Below are 26196 nucleotides of genomic sequence, written 5' to 3' on the forward strand. Positions count from 1 at the left end.
TTCAAACAAAACAAGGATACAACAGATACAATTAAGTCTGTCTCATATCTTGACATACATCTAGAAATTGATGATGAGTGTCGGTTGAGACCAAAACTTTACGACAAAAGAGATGATTTCAACAGATACTACTGATACTAGAATGACTGCTTCATACCTTTATCTTTTCCTCAATATTGACACAGATGAACGACTTCACACTAAAATCGACGACAAACGGGATGATTTCAACTTCCCAATTATCAATTTCCCATTTCTCAGCAGTAACACACCCTCTGCTGCGTCGTATGGTGTTTACATATCTCAAGTGATACGTTATGCTCGTGCATGTTCACACTATACGGACTTCATATACAGGAGTGTGCTCCTAACGCAGAAACTGCTCCAACAGAGTTAGGAGGAGGAAAGATTAAAAATGACACTCCGTAAATTTTATGGACACCATCACGAATTGGTTGATCTATACGATGTGTCTGTGTCTAAACTAACTAACGACATTTTTACCTCGTCTTAGATTGTGGTTTACTATCTATGTCGTCTGTCTGCTAAGTACCGAACGTGACCTATTCCCGAATATGACTGTTTTGCCGAGTATGAACTCAGCATTGCTATATGACGTGTCGCGGTATTTATATATCCAACATTCATGTGTTTACTTATGATGTTTCTTTTGAAAGTACGATTAGATATTGTGTTATGTCTTATCGTTTGTGGTTTGAATTATGTATTTTCGGTACATTTCACATATGTCGTATTTGTCAGTATAGTCGAGTTAATTTCCATTTTCCATGGATAAAGTATTGTGTTAGTCCAAATAATTAAGACGTCGTCACAGCATTAATTTAAAATAGCCTTTCAAGACCGTCATAGTCATGATAATTATTTGGATCTCGTTTCACATGATTGTATGAGTTTCAAGATTATATATACGTCACAAAACTACGTCACTTTTTGTGGTGTTGAACCATCCATGCAGTTTGTGGTGTCCTGTGCTGTCGTTAATTCATGGGAGATGTCCGTTGTTATTCTGCGGTTTACATGTTGTAATGTACTATTATATTATTTATTTATGCATTTATCTGTGCTGAGTGTTCTTGCGTTTGTTTGTACTGTATTCCTGTCACGTCATTTTAACGATATTTTTTAACATTGCCATATAAGCGGGAGGTTTGGCTAGCCATGAAACCAGGTTCAACCCACCATTTTTTTCTTAAAATGTCTTGTAACAAGTCAGGAATATGGCAGTTGTTATCGAATAGTCCGTTTCTATGTATGTTGACGTTTGTTTTTGTTGCAGTTCAGTGTTTCTGTTGTTCCGTTGGTTTCCTCTTATAGTTGATGTGTTTCCCTCGGTTTTAGTTTGTAACCCGGATTTGTTTTCTCTAAATCGATTTATGACTTTTGAACAGCGGTATACTACTGTTGCCTTTATTCATATCTTGACATACATCTAGAAATTGATTATGAGTGTCGGTTGAGACCAAAACTTTACGACAAAAGAGATGATTTCAGCTTCCCAATTGTGAACTTTCCATTTATATGTAGCAACATTCCAGCAGCGCCTGCATATGGAGTAAATATCTCCCATTTGTTACGATATTCCTGAACTTACATTTTCTATCATGATTTCAGTGCTGGGGTTGCGCTGCTTACAAGGAAGCTTTTGAATCAAGAGTTCAAAGTAGTAAAGTTGAAGTCATCCCTTCGACGCCATCACGAGTTGGTTGACCGTTGTGGAATATCTGTTTCACAGATGACAACGGATATGTTCCATCTGTTGTAATAACATTCTCGTCCTCTATTCCTCGAATGTGACCTACCGAATTAGATTTATCACCGGGTTTGTACTTACATGAGCAACACGACGGGTGACCTAAACATAAATAGTATTTCGTAAGGTCAGCTGTGCTGGAAGGAGAATGGGAGATGTTTTCTTCTGATAAACTAGTACACTTTAAGGCCTAATACCACAATGTTTCATTTATATCATGCATGTACTGAAGCATTTTTTATTGAATTAAGTCTTGAGTAGTTGATTTCGTACGGCATGGGTTCATTTCATATGAAAAAAAGTAAAATAACAAAGATATCGAACTCCAAGGAAAATTCAAAACGGATCAATCTTATCAAATGGCAAAATCAAAAGCTCAAACACACCAAACAAATGGAAAACAACTGTCAAATACCTGGCTTTGTACGGGCATTTCCTTATATAGAAAATGGTGGAATGAAAGTAAATGACAGAATCAAATGATCATGTGTATGAGTTGAACACCTACTGTAGGTATAGAGGAATGACAGTCAACCAGCAGTCGGTTCTAAACCCAGTTATATAGTAAAATAAACGCTTGATATGTATTTTTGAAATCGATATAGAAAATAAGTAATTATTCCGTTTTCTATAAATGTCTAAACATTTAATATTTACACTCAATGAGGGGTTTTCGTTTGCAGTTAGTTATCTACTAATTCTTAACTACTTAAAATGATTAATCGATTGTATCGATAGAATATGATCATAATATCTATTGCAAAACGCAGCGCACAATGGACAGAAAATTGTTTAAAGGTTATCCAAACCTCACAATTAAAAATATTGATCAGGTTATTCGTATTTACATTTGAATGTCTCATTTCAATAACAAATTTGAGAAAAAAATAGTCAATGCGGTTTAAACTTCATTATACTTTAGATTGCATACATAAAGTCTACTTAAATCAGTCCTTCTTATTTTTTAGGCCGAGTTAATTTTAGAGCTTGTTAAAATGGATTGGTTAATGTAAATTAAACATAACGAAGAATGAAATATGAAAAACAAACCTGCTAGATATGATATCTAGGTTTTGGCCGACCGTTTATTATTCACTAGGTATGTCAGCTAGAAGACACGAGCCTGCATAGACAATTATTCGGAGCGACTCTGACAAATTTGGACCAATCATCCAATTGAGATATTGTAACCTGTTCGAGATATAAATCGTATATTGGTTAAGATTGCAAAAAAAAAAATATTATTTGCAGCAACATTTCAAAAGTATAAAAAACAACAAAGTGCATTTGTTTAGATCAATTCAAACAACTTATATAGTTATTGACTTTTCCAGAAATTGAAAATTTTTCTAGATTGATCCCTCTGAATTGCTTCAGTTTACCAGAAATCAATCTGATAATCAATCGAATATCATGAAAAGTTACTTACAAAACGTGTTTGCCTTTTAACTAATTCATTAAAAGAAATATGTGCACATAGTTTGTATCCCAAAGCGGTTATAATATTTGGTTGGTCTCAATCTGCCTACGAATACCAGTTCTTGCTCTTTCTCTCAAATGTTGTTTGCTCAGTTAGTGCCTAATTCAATTATTCATAAGTCTCAGCTAGGGATGGAATTTACAGGCTACCACCATCGAATTCGAGCATGCAACCTCGCAACCAACTTGATATTACAGAAAGGTAATTTGTGATTAACTAAGAGGCATTCTATATATGAACCTATATCGTTGAAATAGCATTAACACCTTGAAGTAAAAAAAAAATAGTTATGGACTGCGCCGTATATTTTCGTAAAATTTAGCATACAACTTGAACATGTTTCACTCTAAAAAGGAATGAATTTAATTGTTGTTCTTGCTAATATGAAAAAAATTAAAATAGGTTAACATTTTCTTTGTAATGAACACAAACCCTATGAAAAACTGTCAATCAGTTTCAAAGAATTGTTTTCTTAAACGTCGTTCAGATACTTCTAGATAAAGAAGTAGGGGCAATAAGACCTAGCCTTGTCCAAAACATTTTTGCAAATTTAAAAGTTGTCATGCATAACTTTAAATTTGTCCAACAGTTTGAAGGTAAAAGATGTTTTGAAAATATTTTATCCGCATTTGACGAATTACCATGGCAACATACAATGACGTTTTAATTATATTTTATTTTATTTTCCTTTTTACGCCAACTTTTAAGTATATTTTAGATTGCAAAACATATGTACACACCCTTGTAAAAACTTTAAAATATTTCGTGATATTATGTACATAGATATAATTAAGCTTCTCTAAAACACCATGTTGTTTCTTGGCTTTGCACAATGTTTACTCAAAGAAAATATGGACTATGCTATAATATTCAAACTAAATATTTTATATAGCAACCTTATATGAAATTTTAAGATTTTTTTGTTTTTTTTTAATTTTTTTTAGACAACTCTTTCAAAAAATAATATACAACCAGATTTTGGTGGGGTTTGTTATTCTCAGTCTTTATTTTTTTATGTTGTGTTTTGTGTACTGCTGTTTGCCTTTTCGTTGTTTTTCGTTTTTTGCCATGGCATTTTCAGTTTGTTTTCGACTTATCAGTTTGAATATACCTTTGGTATCTTTCGCCTCTCTTTTAAAAGAAATTGATCATCTATATATCAGAACACAAAAGCAATAAATGCATTCTTTTAAAATTTTTAGTTCTAGTTTTAACACGTCGAAGTTAAAGGAGAAGGTCTGGTAAGGGCTCGTTTTGGCCTAATATTCGAAGTACATCTAATGAAAGATTTTTGACATTTTTTAAACACGTAAGTGTCTACTTCAGACGATTCAATTAGTGTATGTAAAAGATTTGAACTGATTTGGTCATGAAAGACGCTCAAATAAAGTCTTAAATACGAAAAATCTATCAAATATGCCATAAAACGTCACTTTTCAGATGGATTTTGTCTAAAATGAAAGTGGCCGCATTCGTGTTCAGTCTCAACCTTTATATATGTTATGTATTATCATCAAATACAACATATATTTAAATATTAAGACTGAACACAAATGCGGCCACTTCCATTTTAGACAAAAACCACCTTAAAATTAGCACAAATGCTAAAATTGTGAAGATTTCAGTAAATATTGCATGAATTTATGATGTTATTACCCGATGCATGTGCATGGTATTGTCAAAATCATCCCATATTAATGGAACAGAAGTATTCTTCTTTCCAATAAATAGCTAAAAGTTTACATTTTAACAAATTTGTAAAAATGCTATATTTTGGGGCCAAAAAGGGGTCTTACCGGGCCTACTCCTTTGGTTTTCATAAATTCCTTTCAGTTTGAAAACATTTTGCTGTGCAGTTTTAGAAGGGAAAATGAAAATTAAAAATACCGCTCATGGTAAAAAAAAAATTAAACAACTTATAAATTTCATGCGTCCGATGCACCATTATGAATTTTATTTCGTCAGGAACTCTCAAAGCCGACACAGTTTGCCTCTGGCGGCCAGGATTTTGTCTACGTCATAGATATATGTGATTCCCTTGGTCTAGGATAGTTAAAATCAAGAACAGTTTGACAGCTTCTATTTTCGGTGATGAGTACCTCCTTTGTGTATCAATTTTTGCACAATGACGCAAGGTCATCCTTCTTTTTCTTTATTCATCCCACTGGTAAAGAATGTTTATAGAGAAAAAAATACCTCGGGTCATTGTCTTTTTCATTAGTATTCAAGGAAAGACATATAGTCATACCAAAATATCGTTATATACATGGTTAGCAAACGCGGTGACCTCTGTACATTTATATAAAAGGACACATGGTATTAATTTCACCATGGAAGTATTATATTCATTTTACTTCCATGGTTCCACAAATGACCCAAGGTCAAGACTGATCATAAACAATTAGGACAATTGGGAATCACTTTTAGTCATTGTATAATTTATTTATTTACAAAGGGGTTTACACTTACCAAAGAAAATAATGATGACACACGGTCATTGTGTGTGTATCACTGTAAATAAAGGGGAATGACCTCGGGTAGTTCTCTTTTACTTAAGAGAATTAGGGGGAACCGAGAAGACCTGAGGTCAGGATGTTAGAATCATCCTTTACATCTGTAAAGCATTCAGGAATGACCTAAAGTCAGTTTTTAAAATTGGCCCTGTATATAGTACTCAAAAGGGTCAATATGTTGTACATTTATATACAGGGGTAAAATGAGAGGAGTATCACTAAATTAACCATAGTCATTCTCTCTATAAAGAATGTTTATTTAGGAGGATAACCTCGGTTCATTGGCTTGTACATTATGATACAAGGGGATACGACCGATACCAACTCATTGTGTTAAACTCATCCTCAACAACTTTATGGAATTTTATGCGACTGTCATACAAGTGAGAGGTTTAGGTATCTATAAAACCAGGTTCAATCCACCATTTTCTACATAAGGAAATGCCTGTACCAATTCAGAAATATGACAGTTATTATCCATTCGTTTGATGTGTCTGAGCTTTTAATTTTGCTATTTCATAAGGGACTTTCCGTTCTTGAATTTTCCTTGGAGTTCGGTATTTTTGTTATTTTACTTTTAACAACACCGAGAAGGAATCTAAATTCATTTTGTTTAAAATTCGTCTTGCACATGGTAAACAAAGGCCATGAACTCAAGTCAGCGTGTTGAGCCTTTAACAGAGGTCATATGAGATTAGTTTTACAAATTACCCTAAGTCATTCCTCTAGATAAGAATGATAACAATATGACATTGAGTCATTGCGTTTTTCATTTAAATACAAGGAGGGTTGATGAATGTGTCATAAACAGTGGAAGATAACCTATGGCCATTGTCTTTTATATATCCTAGAAAAAGGGGCATATCATCATGTTATTTTCTTTTACATTAGTTAAAAGGGGAAGATAATCGAGAAGACCTCAGAGCATTGTGTTATCCTCATCATAACTGTACAATATTCAGGTATAATCATATAAAGTCATTTTGTTAAATTCGTCTAGTACTTTATAAACAATTGGAATGACGTCTGGTCAGTGTGTAATGCAAACCCAAGGTAATTCCCCATAGTATAGTATGATTATTAAAAAAAAACGACAAAAGGGGAAGCGTTTTATTGATAGACAAGGGGTTCATGCGTGGACTTTTCTAAGGCAATGGAAGATGACCTATGTTTATTGTGTCTTAGTGATCTTAGATATAGAGTTTTAAAGTTCTTGATTTTGTGCATGTACCTTTTTTTGTAAACCAGCTTGATAACAGACTTATTCTGAAGGGATATAGTTACGATACTGTTGTCAGGTCATTAAAGATGGCATATTTTGGTATTAATATTGATTCACTCATAGGGTTTTTGCATCGGCACTAAACACATTTGTTCTAAAACCAGTTGTTTGCATGATACGGGTTATATTCTTCTCATATATTTTATGATGGTATGATACTAATCCCCTAACGGGAGGGATTGTACTTGATTTTCATATGATGAAGACATAATCTTTCAATCAGTTCAATTGAAGTCTGGAGCTGGCATGTCAGTAACTGCTAGTAGTCCTTTGTTAATTTATGTATCATTGTCATTTTGCTTAGTTTCTTTTGTTACCTATTCTGACATCGGACTCGGACTTGTTTTAAACTGAGTTTTTTCTGTTCGTATTGCTGTGTGTTTTTTTATTCTACATTGGCTAGAGGTATAGGGGGAGGGTTGAGATCTCACAAAACATGTTTAACCCCGCCGCATTTTTGCGCCTGTCCCATGTCGGGAGCCTCAGGCCTTTGTTAGTCTTGTATGTTTTTCTAATATTAGTTCATTTATATGTTCTGGAGTTCAGTATGACGTCCATTTTCACTGAACTAGTACACATTTTTATTAAGGGACTAGCTGAAGCCCGACACCAGGTGCGGGATTTTCTCGCTGTGTTGAAGACCCATTGGTGGCCTTCGGCTGTATTCTGCTCTTTGGTCGGGTAGTTGTCTCTTTGACATATTCCCCATTTCCATTCTCAATTTTAAGTTCAAATTATCATGCCCTGCATACGTAGTAGAGGAGCATTATGTTTTCTTGTCCTTGCGTCCTAATGCTCTCTTAAGTCTGCTGATTGGAAACAACATACAACGTCCATATATCACCTTGCCTCATTCACAATATAAAATTTCCATGTTCAGTGGACCATAAAAACCCGAATTTGGTATATAGTTTTGAGAAAAGGTTACATTACAATAAGCATATGAACTAAATTTCAGTTAATGTGACCACAACTACAGGATGAACCACTAGTATCATAAATAATTCTTTAACCTTAAAGACAAATATGCAGGCTGACATGACTAATGAAAGGATTGATTGATGCAAACAATTAAAAAAAATATGCATAATACTTTCGTAAGCATTGTGACTGTGACACAAAAGTGCGAAACGATACGTTTTTTACGCAATGTGTATGTATATACAAGGTATACAAAAAGGAGGTGAAAGATACCCAAAGATACCTACACAGCAAAAAATATAGACCATAGGTATACAAAACACAACATAGAAAACTGAAAACTGAGTAACACAAACCCCACAAAAAAAAACCGGGGATGATCTCAGGTGCTCCAGAAGGGTAAGCAGATCCTTGACAGACAATTTGCTTCTTCAGAAAAAATTACGGTTTACATTTCCGAGTTAGTGTTCGTGAAGGGTTAATTATAACCGTCTCGTGCATTACACTGATCGAAAGATCGATCTATGTATATTTTGTTTCTTTAAAACGAGTCATAAAGGAAAATTTTAGGCCAAGAAATAAAAAATTCTTGTGTTTTGAAAAAAAACATTCTAAATGGTTGAAATCAAACACTTGGTAGGACACAACCACTTCTTCTACTTTTACCGCCGAGTGACCACCATCGTCAGGTTGACTATTCTGTCACTTTTGGGTGTGCACATAAACAATTTCGAAAAGAACAAAATAAAAGAGCTATACATATATTTAAGAGTGCGGGTTTAAAACGGGTGACTATAGATTTTTTTAAAGTCAGTAGCCCTTAAAGTATTCATGATTCTGACAGATTTCACCGAGTAGGGTGAGGCGTTCCAATTCGTTATAGTTCTTGGATAGGATAGATCGATTCTTTCCTTGATGTAGTGTTACCTTCTGGGATGTCGAAAGAGTTTTGCTTATTTTTCTTGATATTATGTCTGGTGGTTTAAGTGTATGACTTGCTGTGATGTTTACTTCCTTATATATCTTGATTAGACGTGCTTTTTCTTCTTTCCTCTAACGATGTCCAATAAACTAGTAGTTAATCTATCATATTGTTTACAGATGATCTATTTCAGTGCAAATGTGTGGCATTTTTGGAAATATTGATGGATTCAGTCGAGGATTATGCCAGGCAATGGGCTAAACGCGAGAAAGAAGATGTAGATACTCTTTCCGAATGGATTAAGGCTGTGAGGTCGTTGATACAAATCCGAATTAAGAAACTAAATGGGTCTATCAATACCCACGCTACGTCAATTTTTAAAAACCCAAATGTTGCAAAACACTTGTCCTACCTCCATGTCAAATATGTTGTTGTCCCCGCAGATAAAACCCCAAACAACATCGTTTTTGTGTGTAAATATCATTACATAAACTGCTTGAAAATTCATTTGGAAACTCAACATATACCCTCACGACACTTACCAAAGAGGAAATCCTGGATAATCATAGTTCTGTTCTATGTTCGTTTGGAATTTCAACCAAAGATGGAGAACTGGATCTTCCATCACTGTATTGGTTACCTAAACTACATAAGTGTCCTTACAAACAACGGTATATTGCTGGGTCTTCCAAGTGCTCCACGAAACCTCTTTCTAAATTATTAACATCTATTTTATCAGCAATCAAAGCCGGGCTCCAAAGTTATTGTGAAAGTACCTATTCTAGAGGTGGCGTGATTCAGATGTGGATAGTAAAAAATCCAAAGATCTTTTAGAGTACATACAATCTAAGACTCACTCATCTTACAATAGTAGTAAAACATTTGATTTTTCTACACTTTACACAAGTATTCCCCATTCCAAACTAAAAGACAAATTGAAAGAGTTGGTATTACTTTGTTTCATTAAAAAGAATGGCGAACGTATATACAAGGATTTTTCTTATCCCAGGAATAGATTACCTTAGCCGTATTTGGCACAACTTTTTGGAAGTTTGGGTCCTCAATGCTATTCAACTTTGTACTTGTTTGGCTTTATAACTATTTTGATCTGAGCGTCACTGATGAGTCTTATGTAGACGAAACGCGCGTCTGGCGTATTGAATTACCGGTATAATCATGGTACCTTTGATAACTATATATAGATACAAGTATCTTGTCTTGGGGAGGGATAAATCCTACTTTGTAAAGAATCACTCTGATTCAAATAAAAAATTCCCTGAAACTGACATTATCAAGATGCTTGATTTCTTGATTGACAACATATTTATTACGTTTGGAGGACGTGTTTTTCAACAGACTGTCGGAACTTAGGATGAAAGTTAAGAAGTTAGCATTATCCTTTAACTTTACGTTCCGCTATATAGATAATGTTCTCTCACTAAATAATACAAAATTTGGTGACTATGTTGAACGAATCTATCCCATCGAACTAGAGATAAAGGATACAACAGATACAGATAAGTCTGCCTCATATCTTGACTTGCACCTAGAAATTGACAATGAGGGTCGGTTGAAAACAAAACTTTACGACAAAAGAGATGATTTCAGCTTCCCAATTGTGAACTTTCCATTTCTATGTAGCAACATTCCAGCAGCGCCTGCATACGGAGTATATATCTCCCAATTGATACGATATTTCCGGGCTTGTATTTCCTATCATGATTTCCTTGATAGAGGATTGCTGCTCACAGGGAAGCTATTAAACCAAGAGTTCCAAATGGTGAAGTTGAAATCATCCCTTCGTAAATTTTACGGACGCCATCACAGATGATATCGGATATGTTCCTTATGTCGTAACTACAATACAGTTCCCTTTTCACGAATGTGACCTACCGAATTAGACTATTTACCGGATTTGTAATAACATAAGCTACACGACGGATGCCACATGTGGAGCAGGATCTGCCTACCCTTCCGGAGCACCTGAGACCGATCCCAGTTTTTGGTGGGGTTCGTGTTGCTTAGTCTTTAGTTTTCTATGTTGTGTCATTCAATACTATTATTTGTCTGTCTGTCTTTTATTTTTGGCATGTCGTTGTCAGTTTGTTTTCGATCTGTGCGTTTGACTGTCCCTCTGGTATCTTTCGTCCCTCTTTTCTTGGCTAATCTTCTTTGTACATTATATAATGTTTGGTTTTTTGTATACATGAGGATCCCATAAAGCGCTCGCATACTAAACTTTTGGTCTTACAAGGGAGCTGTGGGATTTTAACTTTGGTATCACTGTTAAAGATATTGAGATTTTCTTTTAGGAATCCAATTGTTTTATTTGCTTTAAGATAGAGGTCTCTGCTGTGATTTTCCGAATTTAGGCTGATGTTATTGTTATTCAGATGCATTAAGCTGATGTTACATGTCCCAGACTGTGGCTATGGAGAGAGTTTTTTCTTTGTTTTTGGTGTTTTTCTCTTTTTGATAGAGATTACATGGCATTTATGAGGAAGAAATTTCATCATCCAGTTTTCTTCCCAGAAAGCAAATTTATCTAAAAGAGGGCGAAAGATACCAATTAAAAGGACATTCAAACTCATAAGTCATAAATAAACTGACAACGCCATGGCTTAAAAAGAACAAAGACAAACAGTACACAAAATACAACATAGAAAACGAAAGACTGAGCAACAGGAACCCCGCCAAAAACTGGGGGTGATCTCAGCTGCTCCGGAAATGTAAGCGGAAATGTAATGCCACATGTGGCACTCGTCGTGTTGCCGGTAATAAGTCTAATTCGGTAGGTCACATTCGGGGAGAGGGGGACGGGATTGTAGTTACGACAATTGGAACATATCCGCTATCATCTGTGAAAAGGATATTCAATAACGGTCAACCAACTCGTGATGGCGCCCTTAAAATTTAAGAAGGGATAACTTCAACTTCACCACTTGGAACTCTTGGTTTAATAGCTTCCTTGTGAGCAGCAACCCTCTATCAAAGAAATAATGATGGGAAATACAATAAATCTTCCTAAAGGGTATTTCTCTCAACTGTTACGGTGATGTATGCAACGGTGTCATCTTCAAAGAGCCTTACAGTCAATTAAATGTTCTCTGGCATGCAATTTATATAGAAGAGGCTGGGTTCTAGCCTAGAACAGATCCTTGTGGAACCCCATCTACTACATCGATGTAATCAGATGATTCCTTTTCTATCAGTAATGGCTGACCTCTTTCAGAAAGAATTAAAGCTCTTAATCCAGTTGTTTGTTTTCCTTGTCATTTCATAGGTTGAAGCTTGTAGATTATAAGACTGACCTTGTCAAATGCTTTTGAAAAGTCTATGATCAGGCAGTCGGTTTGTTGGCCATTGTCAAGGTTTTTGGAGATAGCATCAATACATTCTTTTACTAGTAGCTAAGTTTCGCATGATAATTTCTTCCTAAATCCATGTTGCAGATCATACACAATGGTGTTTCTATCTGCATGACAAATTATATTAACTATGTATTCTGTTATTTTGCAACATAAGCAGGTTTAACTTAATGATATTGGTCTGTAGTTAAGGTTCATCAAAAGGAATTGAAAAAAATAGCAGTGTTTACGCCACAAAATCTACGCAGAGTACAGCCAAATTGATGCATCTAGGAAAGTTTTAAAGCATGGCTATACCTAGATATATAAAAGTTATATGTAGTTTGTAGTATGTTTCAGAAAATAAAAAAAAAATAACCTGGATTTTGATGTGCATTTTTCCCAAGTCTGCAGAAGATAGCAAAAATAAACTAACACATGAGTTTCATTTGATGCGGTCCACTCAGTTACACAGTTTAAATCACATATTGTTTGCAGATGTCTATTATCACAACTTACAACATCTATTTTATGAGGGCAGCTTCTCAAACCTCTTTCCAAACTTATTTTATTTTGGAACCTTCTGCAGGAATGAAAAAAACGAAGAGCAAAATCCAGTTAAGTTTTTAATATTTTGAAGCTTAAAATGCATGTATGTTTTATATATCTAGGTCCAGCCATGCTACAACACTTTTCCAGGAACAAAGGTTTGTCTGTACTCTGAGTAAAATTTGTTGTGTAAATACGGCCATATTTGTTAAAAGGTTATTATGAACCTTAATTGGTTCAAACTCCCCCCCCCCTTTTTTTAATACGTTTGTTGTTTTCCACGATGTTGGTAGTACCCATATGTCATAAGATCTTCTACAGAGAAGTTGTATTATAATGAATTACAGTTCTTTTCAGAGGGAAGATTTTATCTGGACCTGCATCTTTATGTGGATTGAGACCATCTAGGAGCTTCTCAATTCTTTCAAGTATGATGGATACATTAGGTGCTCAGTTACCTTGACCAGACATGTTGCATCTTGTCTGGAATTCTGTATCATTAGTGTCTCTTTTACTTGAAAATGCTTGTTGGAACTGTGCATTTGAGAATTTTAGTTTTGTCAGTTGAGTCATCGTGTAGTAATCCTACTGATTTTAGTCGGTGGTATACTTCTCCATCTGACGGTTTGTGATTGATGTAGGTCCAAAATCGTTTCATGCAGTCAGAACTTCTGTCTGATTCACTACTTTGTGTCTTTATATGAAGCATCATCTCTTTTATCTCCATGTGTTTTTACTTCATTTTATATGCTCTGTCCCTTCGTCTAATTAACCTTCTCAGGGCAGTCTTGGTTGATTTATATCTATTAACGCTATCTTCTAGTGATCTTACAAATAGATTCAATACGTAATTTACAGAGGAATTGTTATCATAAAGTGTGTTTGATGTAAAAACAAAGTTCTTGGCATCTGTTGTAATTTTGCTGGCATTCTGTTCACATCAGTATAAACAATGTTGTGATCAGACAAGCAAGGTATTTTGTTCTCCCGAAGCTACCCAGGTAATGTTTAATAATTAGGTCTAATGTGTTTGGTCCTCTCGTAGGTTAATCCACCATTTGAGTTAAGCCATGGTCATCCAGTATGTTGGTGAATTTGTGTTGCACAAAATCATAAAGTTTATTACATTTAATATTTCCAATTTATATGAGACATGGGAAATGTATAAAGCTTTCTTTTCTTATAGTCTTTGCATTAGAAACTAATATTCATTTCTTGTTTATGGACAATCACTGTAGCAAGTTTCCTATAGAGATAACATGTAAGTGGTTACCTCTATCTGGTCTTCAAATTAATAAATCTTGTCCATGCCTTAAATGCATGGTAACGAGTAAAATGATAATAATATGTCATAACAATAAATAGAAATAAATTATTAAGATCTCTTCATGTTCTTTATTAAACCAATATAAGTGTTTTGATTTTGGACCTTAAAACCTACTACATAAAATGCAACTGAAAACAATGAGCAATACATAGCTCTTATATACATCAATGGGGATGTCTAATCATACATATAAAAAAAAAGATTCCTGTTTTTTACAGAACCATCAAATAAACACATCTGAAACTGTTAACATGATTCCCTGATTTTTTTCAACAAACTAAATAAGAAAGTATCACTATTGTTTTCCCTATAAAAATTTGGAAATTTTGTTTTCCCTGTAAAAAACCTGAAATGTTTGTCTCATTGACTTTTCATATCATTGTTATATATGGTTATTTTTTTTAATGTACCAGTGGGACATCTGTACTATAAAACTTATTTTCTCTAACTGTTTTTGTTAAAGTTTTAAAAGAAAGTAAAAATGCTCTACTTATTATTTTTGAGTAATGTTTTGCCATCTTGCAAGCTATTAAGAATTCAATTTTATGTATAAATCATCCGAGTTTATTACATTTAATATTTTTATATCTTATATGAGACAAAGGACATTTATTCAAACTTGTTGTATGTAGTTAGTCTGTATAATTGTCTCATATTGTAATTTTCTTGTAGTCTCTAATCTTTTCTGAAATCTCATAGGTGTAAATATTTCCTGTAGTTTAAGAAGGTGGTTGTTTATTATTTTGTTGTTGTCGAGTGGTATGCAAAAACTTTGTTTATAAATGTATAGTGTCAGTGAACAAAACATTGTAGGTCACCAATGGCAGACATACTAAATATATTGAGATATATTTATTTACCTATCCCAAAGAGCAAAGTTTCATAATGTAAGCCTTCCATTGATGAAATGAAAAGTTTAATGATCACAACAACCTGTGTTTTATAGCAAATTATTTTCTGTGTGTATTGATGAGCAGTCCTGAAGTTAAATATTTAGTTCAAGTAAAACTTCTGATAAAGCAAATCTCAATTAAAGTCAAGACAGCAACCCACATATTTGAGCATTGTACACCAATTACCAGCTCCAAACACAACTAAATCAAATTTTCATAAGGGATATCTGTGTGTTAACCAAAACATAATCCTTGCAAGTCACACTGGCTTAAAGCAGGAAGATATGTTAGAATAATAATTTTATTATAAACAATCAATCAGTTTTGGCCCTTGAGAAACACTCAGCATACAAAATAAAATTTTGAGTTCCTGCCTGAGCAAGTCAGCTTGCAACCTTCAGTGTGAGGAAGAACCTGCCTGCCCGACAATGCGCCAGCCAGGAAGTGGAGTGTCTCCACAGAGAGGATGAGAATAGACATCTCATCTGCAGCCGAGTTGTGCAAGGTCTGCATCAGGGGATAGCCCATGTGGTGCTATTACAAGTAGTAAGTAGCAGGGTCTATCAAACTGGCGCTGGAATAATTTTGATCAAATTTGTCCCCGAAATGCTTGGGGATGAATGAAATTTTAGAAATTACCAGTGATAAAATTCCATCAAGGAAAAATAATATGAAAAGAAAAATAATATATATCACTAGTAAAATTGCTGAAATGTTTCCCTTGTCATGAAACATTATTGAAGGTGTTAGGAAGGTGGACGGTGGGTGGTAAATTGAATAATAGCACTGTAAACTATATCAACTAGTCAGACTGCTATGAACCTAGAAAGTGATTATACAAAGACCATGCATATGGCTTCACACACAGATTGGGTACATCAATCATACCATGGGAGGAGACTGACCTCACTTGGCCTTCAGAATGATTTACTAATTGCTGTGCGATAAATTTTATAAGATCTGTTATCATAATCTGCATTTCCTCACAAAGAGTAATTGTTTGTGACATGTTTCTGATTAGGAAAAGATTAATGTTTGTCCTGGTGAGACTCCATAACCTCAAAGTGTCAAATACCATAGAAATTATTCTCAAGCTAAAATAGGTGGTCAATGATGTTAAATGTATCAATGATGTCAGCATCTTTCACCAGATATTAATTATATGCTTGTTTGTATAAACAAAACTTACATTACATATAAGTCAAAATAAATATAACTTTGTCTGCTTACAGCCTTCACATTGCAAAGCATGTTCATTTCACTGTAGTAAGTTACCAATAGAGAAAGTATTTTAGTCGTAACCTCTATCTTGTATTAAAATTAATAAATCTTTTCTGTGACTCTGAGGCATGGTTACTAGCAAATTGATAATAAGAAAAATCTTGTAACTAATATAATGTAATATGAAATGACTTCCTTTTTCTATTTAATGCAACTAGCTATGGTTATATAAAATACTTCATGGTTAAGTTTCATAATTCTAATCATAACCTGTGCATGTACTGCTCATCTGGTGAAAAAATAGTCAAGTCTACCAATGAGGACTTTCAAAATATTTCACATTGACCTGTACGCAATTCTGCATTGAACAATTAAACCCGATGTTTTTGAAAATTAATGTAACTGCAGAAACTAAATAAATAAAATTTAAATTTTTGAAATGTGTACTTCAGTTGCAGTAATTTCTTAATAAAAAAAATGCTGAAAAAAATATACAAATATTTTACTTTTCATATTTGGTAAATGCTTTGCAGTACAACTGCACACTTATTGAAAAAATATACAAATATGTCACTATCCATATTTTTTATAATTGCTTATATCCATTTCATTTGAACTTTGGTGGATAGTTGTCTCATTGGCAATCATACCACATCTCCTTATTTCTATAAAGATGATTGTTTTTAAACATGGAATTTATAATGCTTTCATAAATATATGATATAAACACAAGTAATGAAAATAACAATGGAAGACATATGTACTTTATGATTTCTGAGTCAAACAAGTCATAATAATATCTATTACAAAAAAAGTTACTTTTACAAGTTAGGAAAGCCTTTAAAATCTTGACACTTATATATTATACAAGTTATTTCTTCAGTCATTCCTTGATTGATCATAAGTGAAATTTTTCAGTGTTATTTTAGTACTTGTTATATGTAAATATTTGATTTTCACTTCAGACATTATTATAAATAAAACATTTGACTGATACATTAAGATATAGGAAAACTTTTCTGTTCTTTCATCTTATTGTTTTTCTGGTTTAAAGAAAACTTATAAGTAAATTTTGAAATTTTTAGCCATTCAAAAGTCCTTTACTCTAAATAAATTTCAAAAGCAGGAGTTTGACTCTTGACATTATAACAACTTGAGTAGAAAAATCCTCAAGTGTCTTTTAAATTCAGATTATATTTTTTTTACATATCTTACTTATTTAACATAAACATCATTTTCAGGCTATGATTTGTCCAATTAAACCACTCTTAATGAGACATTGATCAATACTGAGTACATGTTATTTATCCTAAACTTGATATAAAAATTCGTAAGGGGTACTGCGGAACCCTGTGTCTCGCCTGTGATTGCTGCTGTCATTGTAAAAGTGTAATGTTGACTTAAAACGTGAGTCTATTTATCAGTAATATACAGAATTTAAAAAAAAAATTCAAACTTTTCCTTTAGATGCTATTTCATGGTCTTGAAGATTAGCTTCTGTCCAAGTTTCATAACAATCCATGGAGGTTTACAAATTTAGCATGTCAAAAAAGTTTAATCCCAGACTGTCTGTGAATGTTAACTATAAAAAACAAAGTCCATCTATCAGAAAAATACTGAAAATGAAAAAAATGTGTTTTTCAAAAGTTTGCTACTGCAAAAATTTCATAAAATTCTATGAAGGTTTGATAAAGTAACTGATGTCTTTAAAAATTTAACAACAGACTGAACCTAAATATTGATGATGCCAACAGAATCTAAGACTGCTGTGTCTCGCTTTCCCCGACATAAATAAAACATTATTCTGAAGTGAAAATTCTTGGACCTTTTATAGCTTACTATATACAGATTGTGTTTTGCTCATGGTATACTGACCTGTAGTTGGTTTTATCTTTTGAAATGCTTAATATTTTGTCATGCTGAGACCTTTTATAGATTACTTAAGGTGGTATTGGTTTTGCTCATGGTATAGTGACCTGTAGTTGGTTTTATCCTTGAATTTTTTCTTATTTTGTCATGCCAAGACCTTTTATAGCTTAATTAAGGTGGTATGGTGACTGTCACCATGCCCCATAAATGTTCACATCCTTGTCATATGGTCTTTATATATATTGACAATCATACCACATCTACTTTTATTTACTAGTCATTACTATAAAACAAATATAATATAAGTTTAAGATATTCAAGAGTTTCAGTGTTCAGGAATGTTTTACTTCATGAAAATACGTGTACATATGTACTTGGAAAAGAGCAGCATTCATTTTTTTTATACTTTCACTAGTCCTAACAAATACCTTAAATAAATATTTCACAGAATCTTATTTTGAAACCAAGAATGGCACTTTCACAAATAACAATTAACTTAACTTATAGTCACCTGAACATCAACGCTTCAATATGTACATTAAGGGCCATACAAAATATATATACACATATATATTTTCTTATATAGTGCATATATATATATATATGCATGTACAAAAAATTGTTAGTGTTTTATAAAAGATATTTCAAAAGATGAAAATGTTCTAGGTGAAAAAAAATCAAATGAAGGAATAAATTAAAGGTAAAAGCAATCATTGATGTTTTTTTTTGTTTGTTTCAATTTGAAAATTGATGTAAGTGTATTTTTGACATCTTGTTTTTCTAGATTCTCAACATATAACTCAACAGGATTGAATTAACAAAAAAAATTAAAATCACAATCTTCCCTATAAAATTATATTTTTTAAATTCCAAAATACATAATACATAAAAAGGATAACAGAAATATTGAACAGACCTCAACAACATGCTTGACTCAATGGCTAAATTAACAGTACAACAGACCTCAACAACATGCTTGACTCATTGGTTAAATTAACAGTACAACAGACCTCAACAACATGCTTGACTCATTGGCTAAATTAACAGTACAACAGACCTCAACAACATGCTTGACTCATTGGTTAAATTAACAGTACAACAGACCTCAACAACATGCTTGACTTAATGGTTAAATCAACAGATTTATAATTTAAGAACATTGGAAAATATATTTGGTCTTATAAAATTCATGGTAAGTTGAACATGAAGCTAATAAAACTTTTTAGAGGGATTTATAAAATAAATTACTGATAGAAATTACAAACCTTACACTCCAAATTTCTTGACTTTAAAAGATAACAACTGGTAGAGATCTTTTAAAACAAGATGCATTAAATAAAAAGAATAATTGGAATCTTTAATGTATAAAAAAATATTCAAACAGACTAGAAATATAGAAAAAAAAATATATATAAAATGCTTCAAAATCTAATCAGATTAATACCAGTAATATTATTTGTGAATGCGAATAATTTGTTCTCAATATAAGGAAGAGTAATGCATGATAAAATTTCATGGTAGTCATGCCAGTAATAACAAAATACACCATACAGATATTGAAAAAAAAATGTAGATAACCTTTTACTCTAAATGTATTAAAATTATTGGTTAAACTTGACAGGAATGAAATATCCACATCCTCATGAGCTCCTAGTATAACATTCCTGTATTTTCTGTAAATTACCCCCATGTGATCATGCTCTTCATTCAGAGTCTTAAGTTACAGATGATAACTTGTGTCTTTTGTATATAAAAAGACTGCCCTATTCTATTTAAAATGATCATATAGATGGCCTACAAGTTACTAACAACAATCTGATCACTTGTCCACAACTTATATTTGGCACATCAACAAATATGTTTAAACACAGCCATTCATTAAATAATAAATAAAAATATTTATAGAAACAAATTCATGAGATTATAATATTATGAGATTATTTCATACTGAGCCAAGGTAGATGTATAAAAACTTCTTCTTCAGGTAAATAATCCAAGCACATATCTGTTTCATCAACATCATAATATATGTAACAACAGAAACAATTAATTTGCAAAAAAAGAGTACAACATTACTGCACAAAAAACAAAATTTAAAACCAAACAAACAAAGAAGGAATAAAAATTTAGTAAATAAATATATGAAATAGATTTGTTTGTTAGCCTAGGAAGCCCAACTAAAACAGATCTAGATGTTACAATACTAACACAAGGACACTCAGTTCAAAGCTGTAGACGAACTGGCCAAAATAAAATGTATGATATACGATCTAAATATGTAAGAACAGTGTTTGGCAATGTATCAAATTGAAGTGGTTAAAATATATATAAAAAAATAAAAGTTTAAGGTCAAGTTTGAAAATAATCAAACTGTTATAAAAGTATATAGTAATGTAAAAAGGAAATGTGACCTTGCAATGTCATCATGTGAACTAAACAAAGAATGACAAAATCAAATTAAGAATGAAAGGCAGGTGATTCAAATGTCATTAATTGATAATTTATTATGTTAAATGATCGTAGTGTTGAACTATCACTGTTATACCATTCAGAGTTTTTGAAAAATACGCTTCATCGAAATCAACAAAAGCTAGACAGATGTATAAAAACAGATGGAGAAGTGTAAATCTATTTGACATAGCCTTATTTGTGGCAAGGCATAAAATTTACTTCTTCCATAGTTTCAAACAAAACTGGACAAGTCATTTGTAGATATAAGAACAAACAGGGTTGTTGATAGGTTTGTGTAGAGAGTGCTTCAAACAGTGATACTATGATCTTTGATAAGGCTTAAACCAAAACCACCATTTTTCTGATCTGACTTATTTCTTTACGAAGCTGATCCTCAAGTATTTTTCTTTTTCCTTCCATTACTGTTTTCATATTACTTATACTCTCATGCACTGTAGCAAACCCTTCACGAACTTCCCGTTTCAATTTTGAAAATTCTTCTTGTTGATTACGAATACTGAAGTCCAATTTAGCCATCAACTTATTTTCAATATCCTGAAATAAAAGAAAAAAATTATAAATATCTTGATGCTCAGTGTTTGGTATTATTCAAGGCCAATTATAATATCTTTGTATTTATAAAAATTGTGTTTTCCTATTTCACCTTACTGTAAATTATATTAAAAATGTAAGCATTTTACATCAAAAGCTGGCTAAAATGCAAAAGTCTTAGCTGATTTGTCTTCTAAACCTCGCTCATCAACAGCAGGTTCTTGCAAGGGTTGTCCGACATGCCAAAATTCTGCATATCTTGACTTTTCAGAGATTCGGGGAAGCCTTACACTAAATAAGTTGCAAAATTGCAAATTTACATGTTATACGTATCTCCTACTGTTACGGTATTTATGTGATATGCAATGTGTTTTGAAAGAGAGAAAAGACATTCATAAAAGGGGGAGGGGGTTAAACTTCAAAGGTTTCACATTACAAGATAAAACAATAAGTACATGTAAATGTTGATTGTCCATTTTGATCATGTGTCTGTCTTAACAAATCATAGGTATAACAAACAGCATTTATTACTACAGTTACCAGTAAGTAGACACAACTTTTATAAATAAACATCCTTATAAATAAACACTGAGACTATTGTTAATTAACATAAGTATTATAACATGAGTGCACACACTGAAATGTCTCGCCTGCTTTACTATTCATGATTTATTTTATGTTGATAGTCCTAAAAATAAAGTTTTACTATAAGTATCATATAAACTAGACTGTATCAATGATCCATGGAAATGAGGTCAAGGTCATATAAACTAAGCCAGACAAACATGCCAGATGATACATGCCAGACAGACATGTAAACCTTACAATCATTCCATGCATCAAATATAGTTGACTTTATTGCTTAAAGTATCTGAGCTAAAGTCTTTACCAGGAAAACTTAAATTAACCAATGAACCATGAGAGTGAGATCAAGAACAGATGATACCTGCCAGACAGACATGTACACCTTACAATCATTTCATACATCAAATATAGTTGACCTATTGCTTATAGTATTTGAAAACAGACCAAAACACAAAAAAATATCATTGACCAAGGAACCTGTAATGAGATCAAGGTAAGATGAAACCTACCAGACTGACATGCAGCCCTTACAATCATTCCATACACCACATATAGTTGACCTACTGCTTATAGTATATAGTTATCCTTTTACTCATAAAAAGTGAGAAATTCACATGAAAAAAAATTATGATTTTTTTTCAAGCAGTAGCTGAACCATAAAAATAAGGTGAAGGACGATGAAAATACCATGTGATCCTTAAGTCTCGCAAGGCAAGACAAAAATGAGTTCACTCACATGTTGTAATTCACTAATTCTTGCTCTTTCTTCCATGACAGCTTCTTCTACTTTCTGTAGTCTAGCATCTGTTACATAGTGATTCTCATCCATTTTTCTCTCCAACTTTTCCTACAAAATCAAATCCACAAAAAAGGTCAATTAAAGTACAAAGGATTTGAGATCAAATAAGCTAATATCTAATAATAAAATTTACAAAAATCTTTTGACATATTTTTGTGTGTGTGGTAAGAGTAAATGGACTAGAGTTATAATATGTTTTTACTGTAATGATTATCACTGTAACAATATAAAAGTTTTACCTTTTAACACTTTGGCCAAAAATGTTTTCTATTACTAATTTCAAATATGATGTTTAGTTTTGAATGGCCAAAAACCAAATCATACAAAAATTCATATTAATTTTTCTAATGTTCTAGAATAGTGATAAGTAACATTGTTCAAGTTTTAATCTTTTTATTGTTTTTGTAATTTTCACACTTTTCAATAACCATATGTATACATGGTAAAGACTAAGAGACAAATATTGCAAAAGCCAACATTTTTTTTAACCCAAAATAAAATCAATGAAAATAGGAGATGCTAAATGCCACTCAATTTTGAGTTGTTGATAAATAAATAAAATAAAAAAATTGACAAATAAAAATTTTCAGACAAAAATCCTGCCTTCACTGGCTACAAAGCAATGATAACAGTAAATGTCTAATGGCAAAATGGAATACTCTTTTAAGTTTATTCTAATAATTAAATAAATTAGAGGATGTACAAAACAATCACATGCTGAATAAAAAATCTATGAAAATTCCAAAGGAGAAGTTTTGATGGTTTCGAAGGAGTAGCAGAAAAAAGAGATGCTTATTAAATATGAAAAAAATATGTCCATGCTCTGCAATGCCTTTAAAAGCTTACTGAACAAAAAAATTTTAAGAGCCTGAATCACTCAACTGTCAATAAAATGCATATGTCTTGTATTGCTGATCATTTTTGTTGTTGGCAATCAGTTTCTACCTCTCTATAGCAGTCAATATAAAAGCAAAACTCGAAAAATTTGTTATTTAAGGGCAATAACTACTAAAAAATGTTTGTAGAATTTCTATTGCTGGTCATTTATGATGCTGTTTAGAGTTTCTACCTGTCTATCATAATTTTTTTAATAATAGGCAAAAACTCCAAAATAAGTCAATAAACTGTTAACACAGACATAAATCTTGCCTTTTTGTTATTTTGATGGAAAATTAAAATAGCAATACTATAACATGCAAGTTATGCAAAATATTCAAAGTCAATGAACCATGACTAAAGGTACAGGGCCAAACAATCTCCATAAAAAATACAACTGCATACAAAATATCATTGACATTGACCTATCAATAGTGGTTCCCTATAAACTGACCTTATCATAAACTTATACATCATATATTTGTAAACTTGATTGAGTGGGTAGGGCCAAATAATCTCCACCGATATGAGATGTACCAATGCTAATACAACTGCAAAACAAATATCATTGACCTACCACTTGTGGTTCCCCATAAATTGACCTAATCACTAACTAATACATGTAAACTAAGCAAAAGTTTCAAAGTCAATAGACCATGAACGAGGGGGTGGGGTCATATCATCTCCATGGAAATAAGATGTGCCAATGCTAAAACATTACTGTGCACCAAATATCATTGACCTTCCACTAGTGGTTCCCGATAAACTGACCTAATCACAAACTAATACATGTAAACTAAGCAAAAGTATTAAAGTCAATAGACCATGACTGAGGGGGTGGGGCCAAATAATCTCCATGGAAATGAAATGTGCCAATGCTGATACAACTGCATACTAAATATCATTGACCCACCACTAGTGGTTCCCCATAAACTGACCTAATCACAAACTTACACTTTTTATTGTTGACGCCACTGCCGGACACAGCATTATACAGTAACCTATGTCTCACTTTTTGACTTTGTCAAGGCGAGACAAAAGTCTTTATTTAAGGTAATTCATCTGATAATTTAAGTGGAAATAGAAAATAGGTTATTCTTGACATTCTGAGCTTTTTTTTTTTTTCTTTTCAAGTTTTTTTTATATCTACTATGGTTTTCAAGATATAAGACATTTAACGCATTTTACCCTTATGTACTATGTTTAGCCATCATGACCATGTTTGATTACTGACCAAAATAAAAAACACAAACTGTATACTAGATACCCTAGGATCATTCATCCCGAGTTTAATTGAAATTGGTTCAGTAGTATTAAAGAAGAAAATCTATGAAAAAGTTTACGACAACAGATGCGAAGTGATGGCAATAACTCTCTTGGTCCATTAGGTCAGGTAAGCTAAAAAGGGTAGGTGTACAATACTATCTAGTGCTTCAAAAGACTATAAAAGGTTAAAGGGAAATTAAACAGCTGTGAACAAACAGCACACATGTCAATTGGTATACAATCATAACATCATGGTGGTAGACTGGTAGCTAGTAATGGTATAAATAAGCACAAAAGTCCTGAAAATTCTTGTTACCATAATATCCTTCATCCTTCTTTATTGTGTCATCTCAAGAGAGACCAACCCTCTTACAACACAAGATTCCTTGTAAACTAAAGGTAAATTCTTTGTAATACACTACCTTTCACAAGATGCCATCCAAGACACAATTCCTCTGATGAGGTGTCCGATATACTGTAAGAACCCTAAAATATCTAACCTGAATAATAGGTTTAAATTCTTTGAGATCAAATCTCAAAAACTAAATATTGATCAATCAACCAAGAAAATAAAGTCAAGGTAAGGTAATCTTTTGTCAGACTGATATGTATACCTTACAAAAATTCTATTGACCAAATTTAGTTGACCTATTATTTAATGAACTTTAGGAAACTTACCTTATTACAAAAATTTAGTGTTGATGAATAAATCATGAAAATGAGGTCAAAGTCAAGTTAACTATATCAGATAGACATGCATAAAAAATATTGTTTGATAAAAATATAGTTGACCTTACCTATGGCACTTGAGAAACTAGAGAAAATGATATTTGACCTTAATCATAAAAGAGTAACATTTATTACTGTACCATGAAATTAGGTCGAAATCAATTTGTCTGACCAAAATACACAACTTACAAGGGACCCTATAGACCAAATGTAATTTACCTATCACTCATGATCAGTAAAAAGATTACAGAATAAAAAAAGCTCTAGTTTTTTGTGCCCTCATTAAAACCATGAAAATTAGATAACTTTTAATGGACTATATGCCAGACCTAAGCATAAGGCATTTGAATACAAGATACTAATACACACCCGCGACATCGTGTGTCCGTGACTGAATTAAAGTACATATATATATACACCTTATTTTTAGCCTGGATTTTTAGTATTTGTATTGTCATCTGATAAAGTCATGCTGATTATAAGGTGCACAGTTATCTCTGCTTTTAAAATCTTTCTGTTTGAACATGTTGTGGTTTGCGTACAACAACCATACTATACTAATTGGCTGTTAAATCTGACGTTTAATACCCAACCCAATTCCAACTTGTGTGACAGTGAGCGTGTAGATATTGCCATACTATACTATGTTCTGAAGATGATAAGTTAAACCATTGAGCTTGCAGCATCATAATTTCCTTTGGTGTATATAAACGTATTAATAAACTGTAATTAGTGAATACATGTTTTATATTTTATGATATTCAGATATAAAGCTTTATTAGCAGTGTTTTACTTTAATGTATATAAAGTACTTTTAATGTTAGAATAAATCAACTTTTATTA

The 26196-nt window shown here is 32.6% G+C and overlaps 2 protein-coding genes across 6 annotated transcripts in view; both read right to left on the reverse strand.

Annotated features, from left to right (window-relative positions):
• The window catches only part of LOC127733162 (uncharacterized), a 593316-nt gene that overhangs the window by 430879 nt on the left and 136241 nt on the right, over positions 1-26196 (reverse strand). The window lies entirely within an intron of this gene.
• The window catches only part of LOC127733149 (protein FAM81A-like), a 37923-nt gene continuing 28114 nt past the window's right edge, over positions 16388-26196 (reverse strand). For 3 of the 5 annotated variants that reach the window (XM_052242487.1, XM_052242488.1, XM_052242489.1), the window contains exons 5-6: positions 22420-22530; positions 16388-21101 (exon numbers count right to left, since the gene is read on the reverse strand). In XM_052242487.1, the coding sequence (XP_052098447.1) occupies positions 20886-21101; positions 22420-22530 (327 nt within the window). In that variant the 3' untranslated portion in view covers positions 16388-20885. The remainder of the gene's footprint in view (positions 21102-22419; positions 22531-26196) is intronic. The other 2 variants (XR_007996804.1, XR_007996803.1) reach the window with 2 other exon arrangements.

Source organism: Mytilus californianus, unplaced genomic scaffold, assembly GCF_021869535.1.
Source record: "Mytilus californianus isolate M0D057914Y unplaced genomic scaffold, xbMytCali1.0.p SCAF_3, whole genome shotgun sequence".
NCBI classification, from domain to species: Eukaryota; Metazoa; Mollusca; class Bivalvia; order Mytilida; family Mytilidae; genus Mytilus; species Mytilus californianus.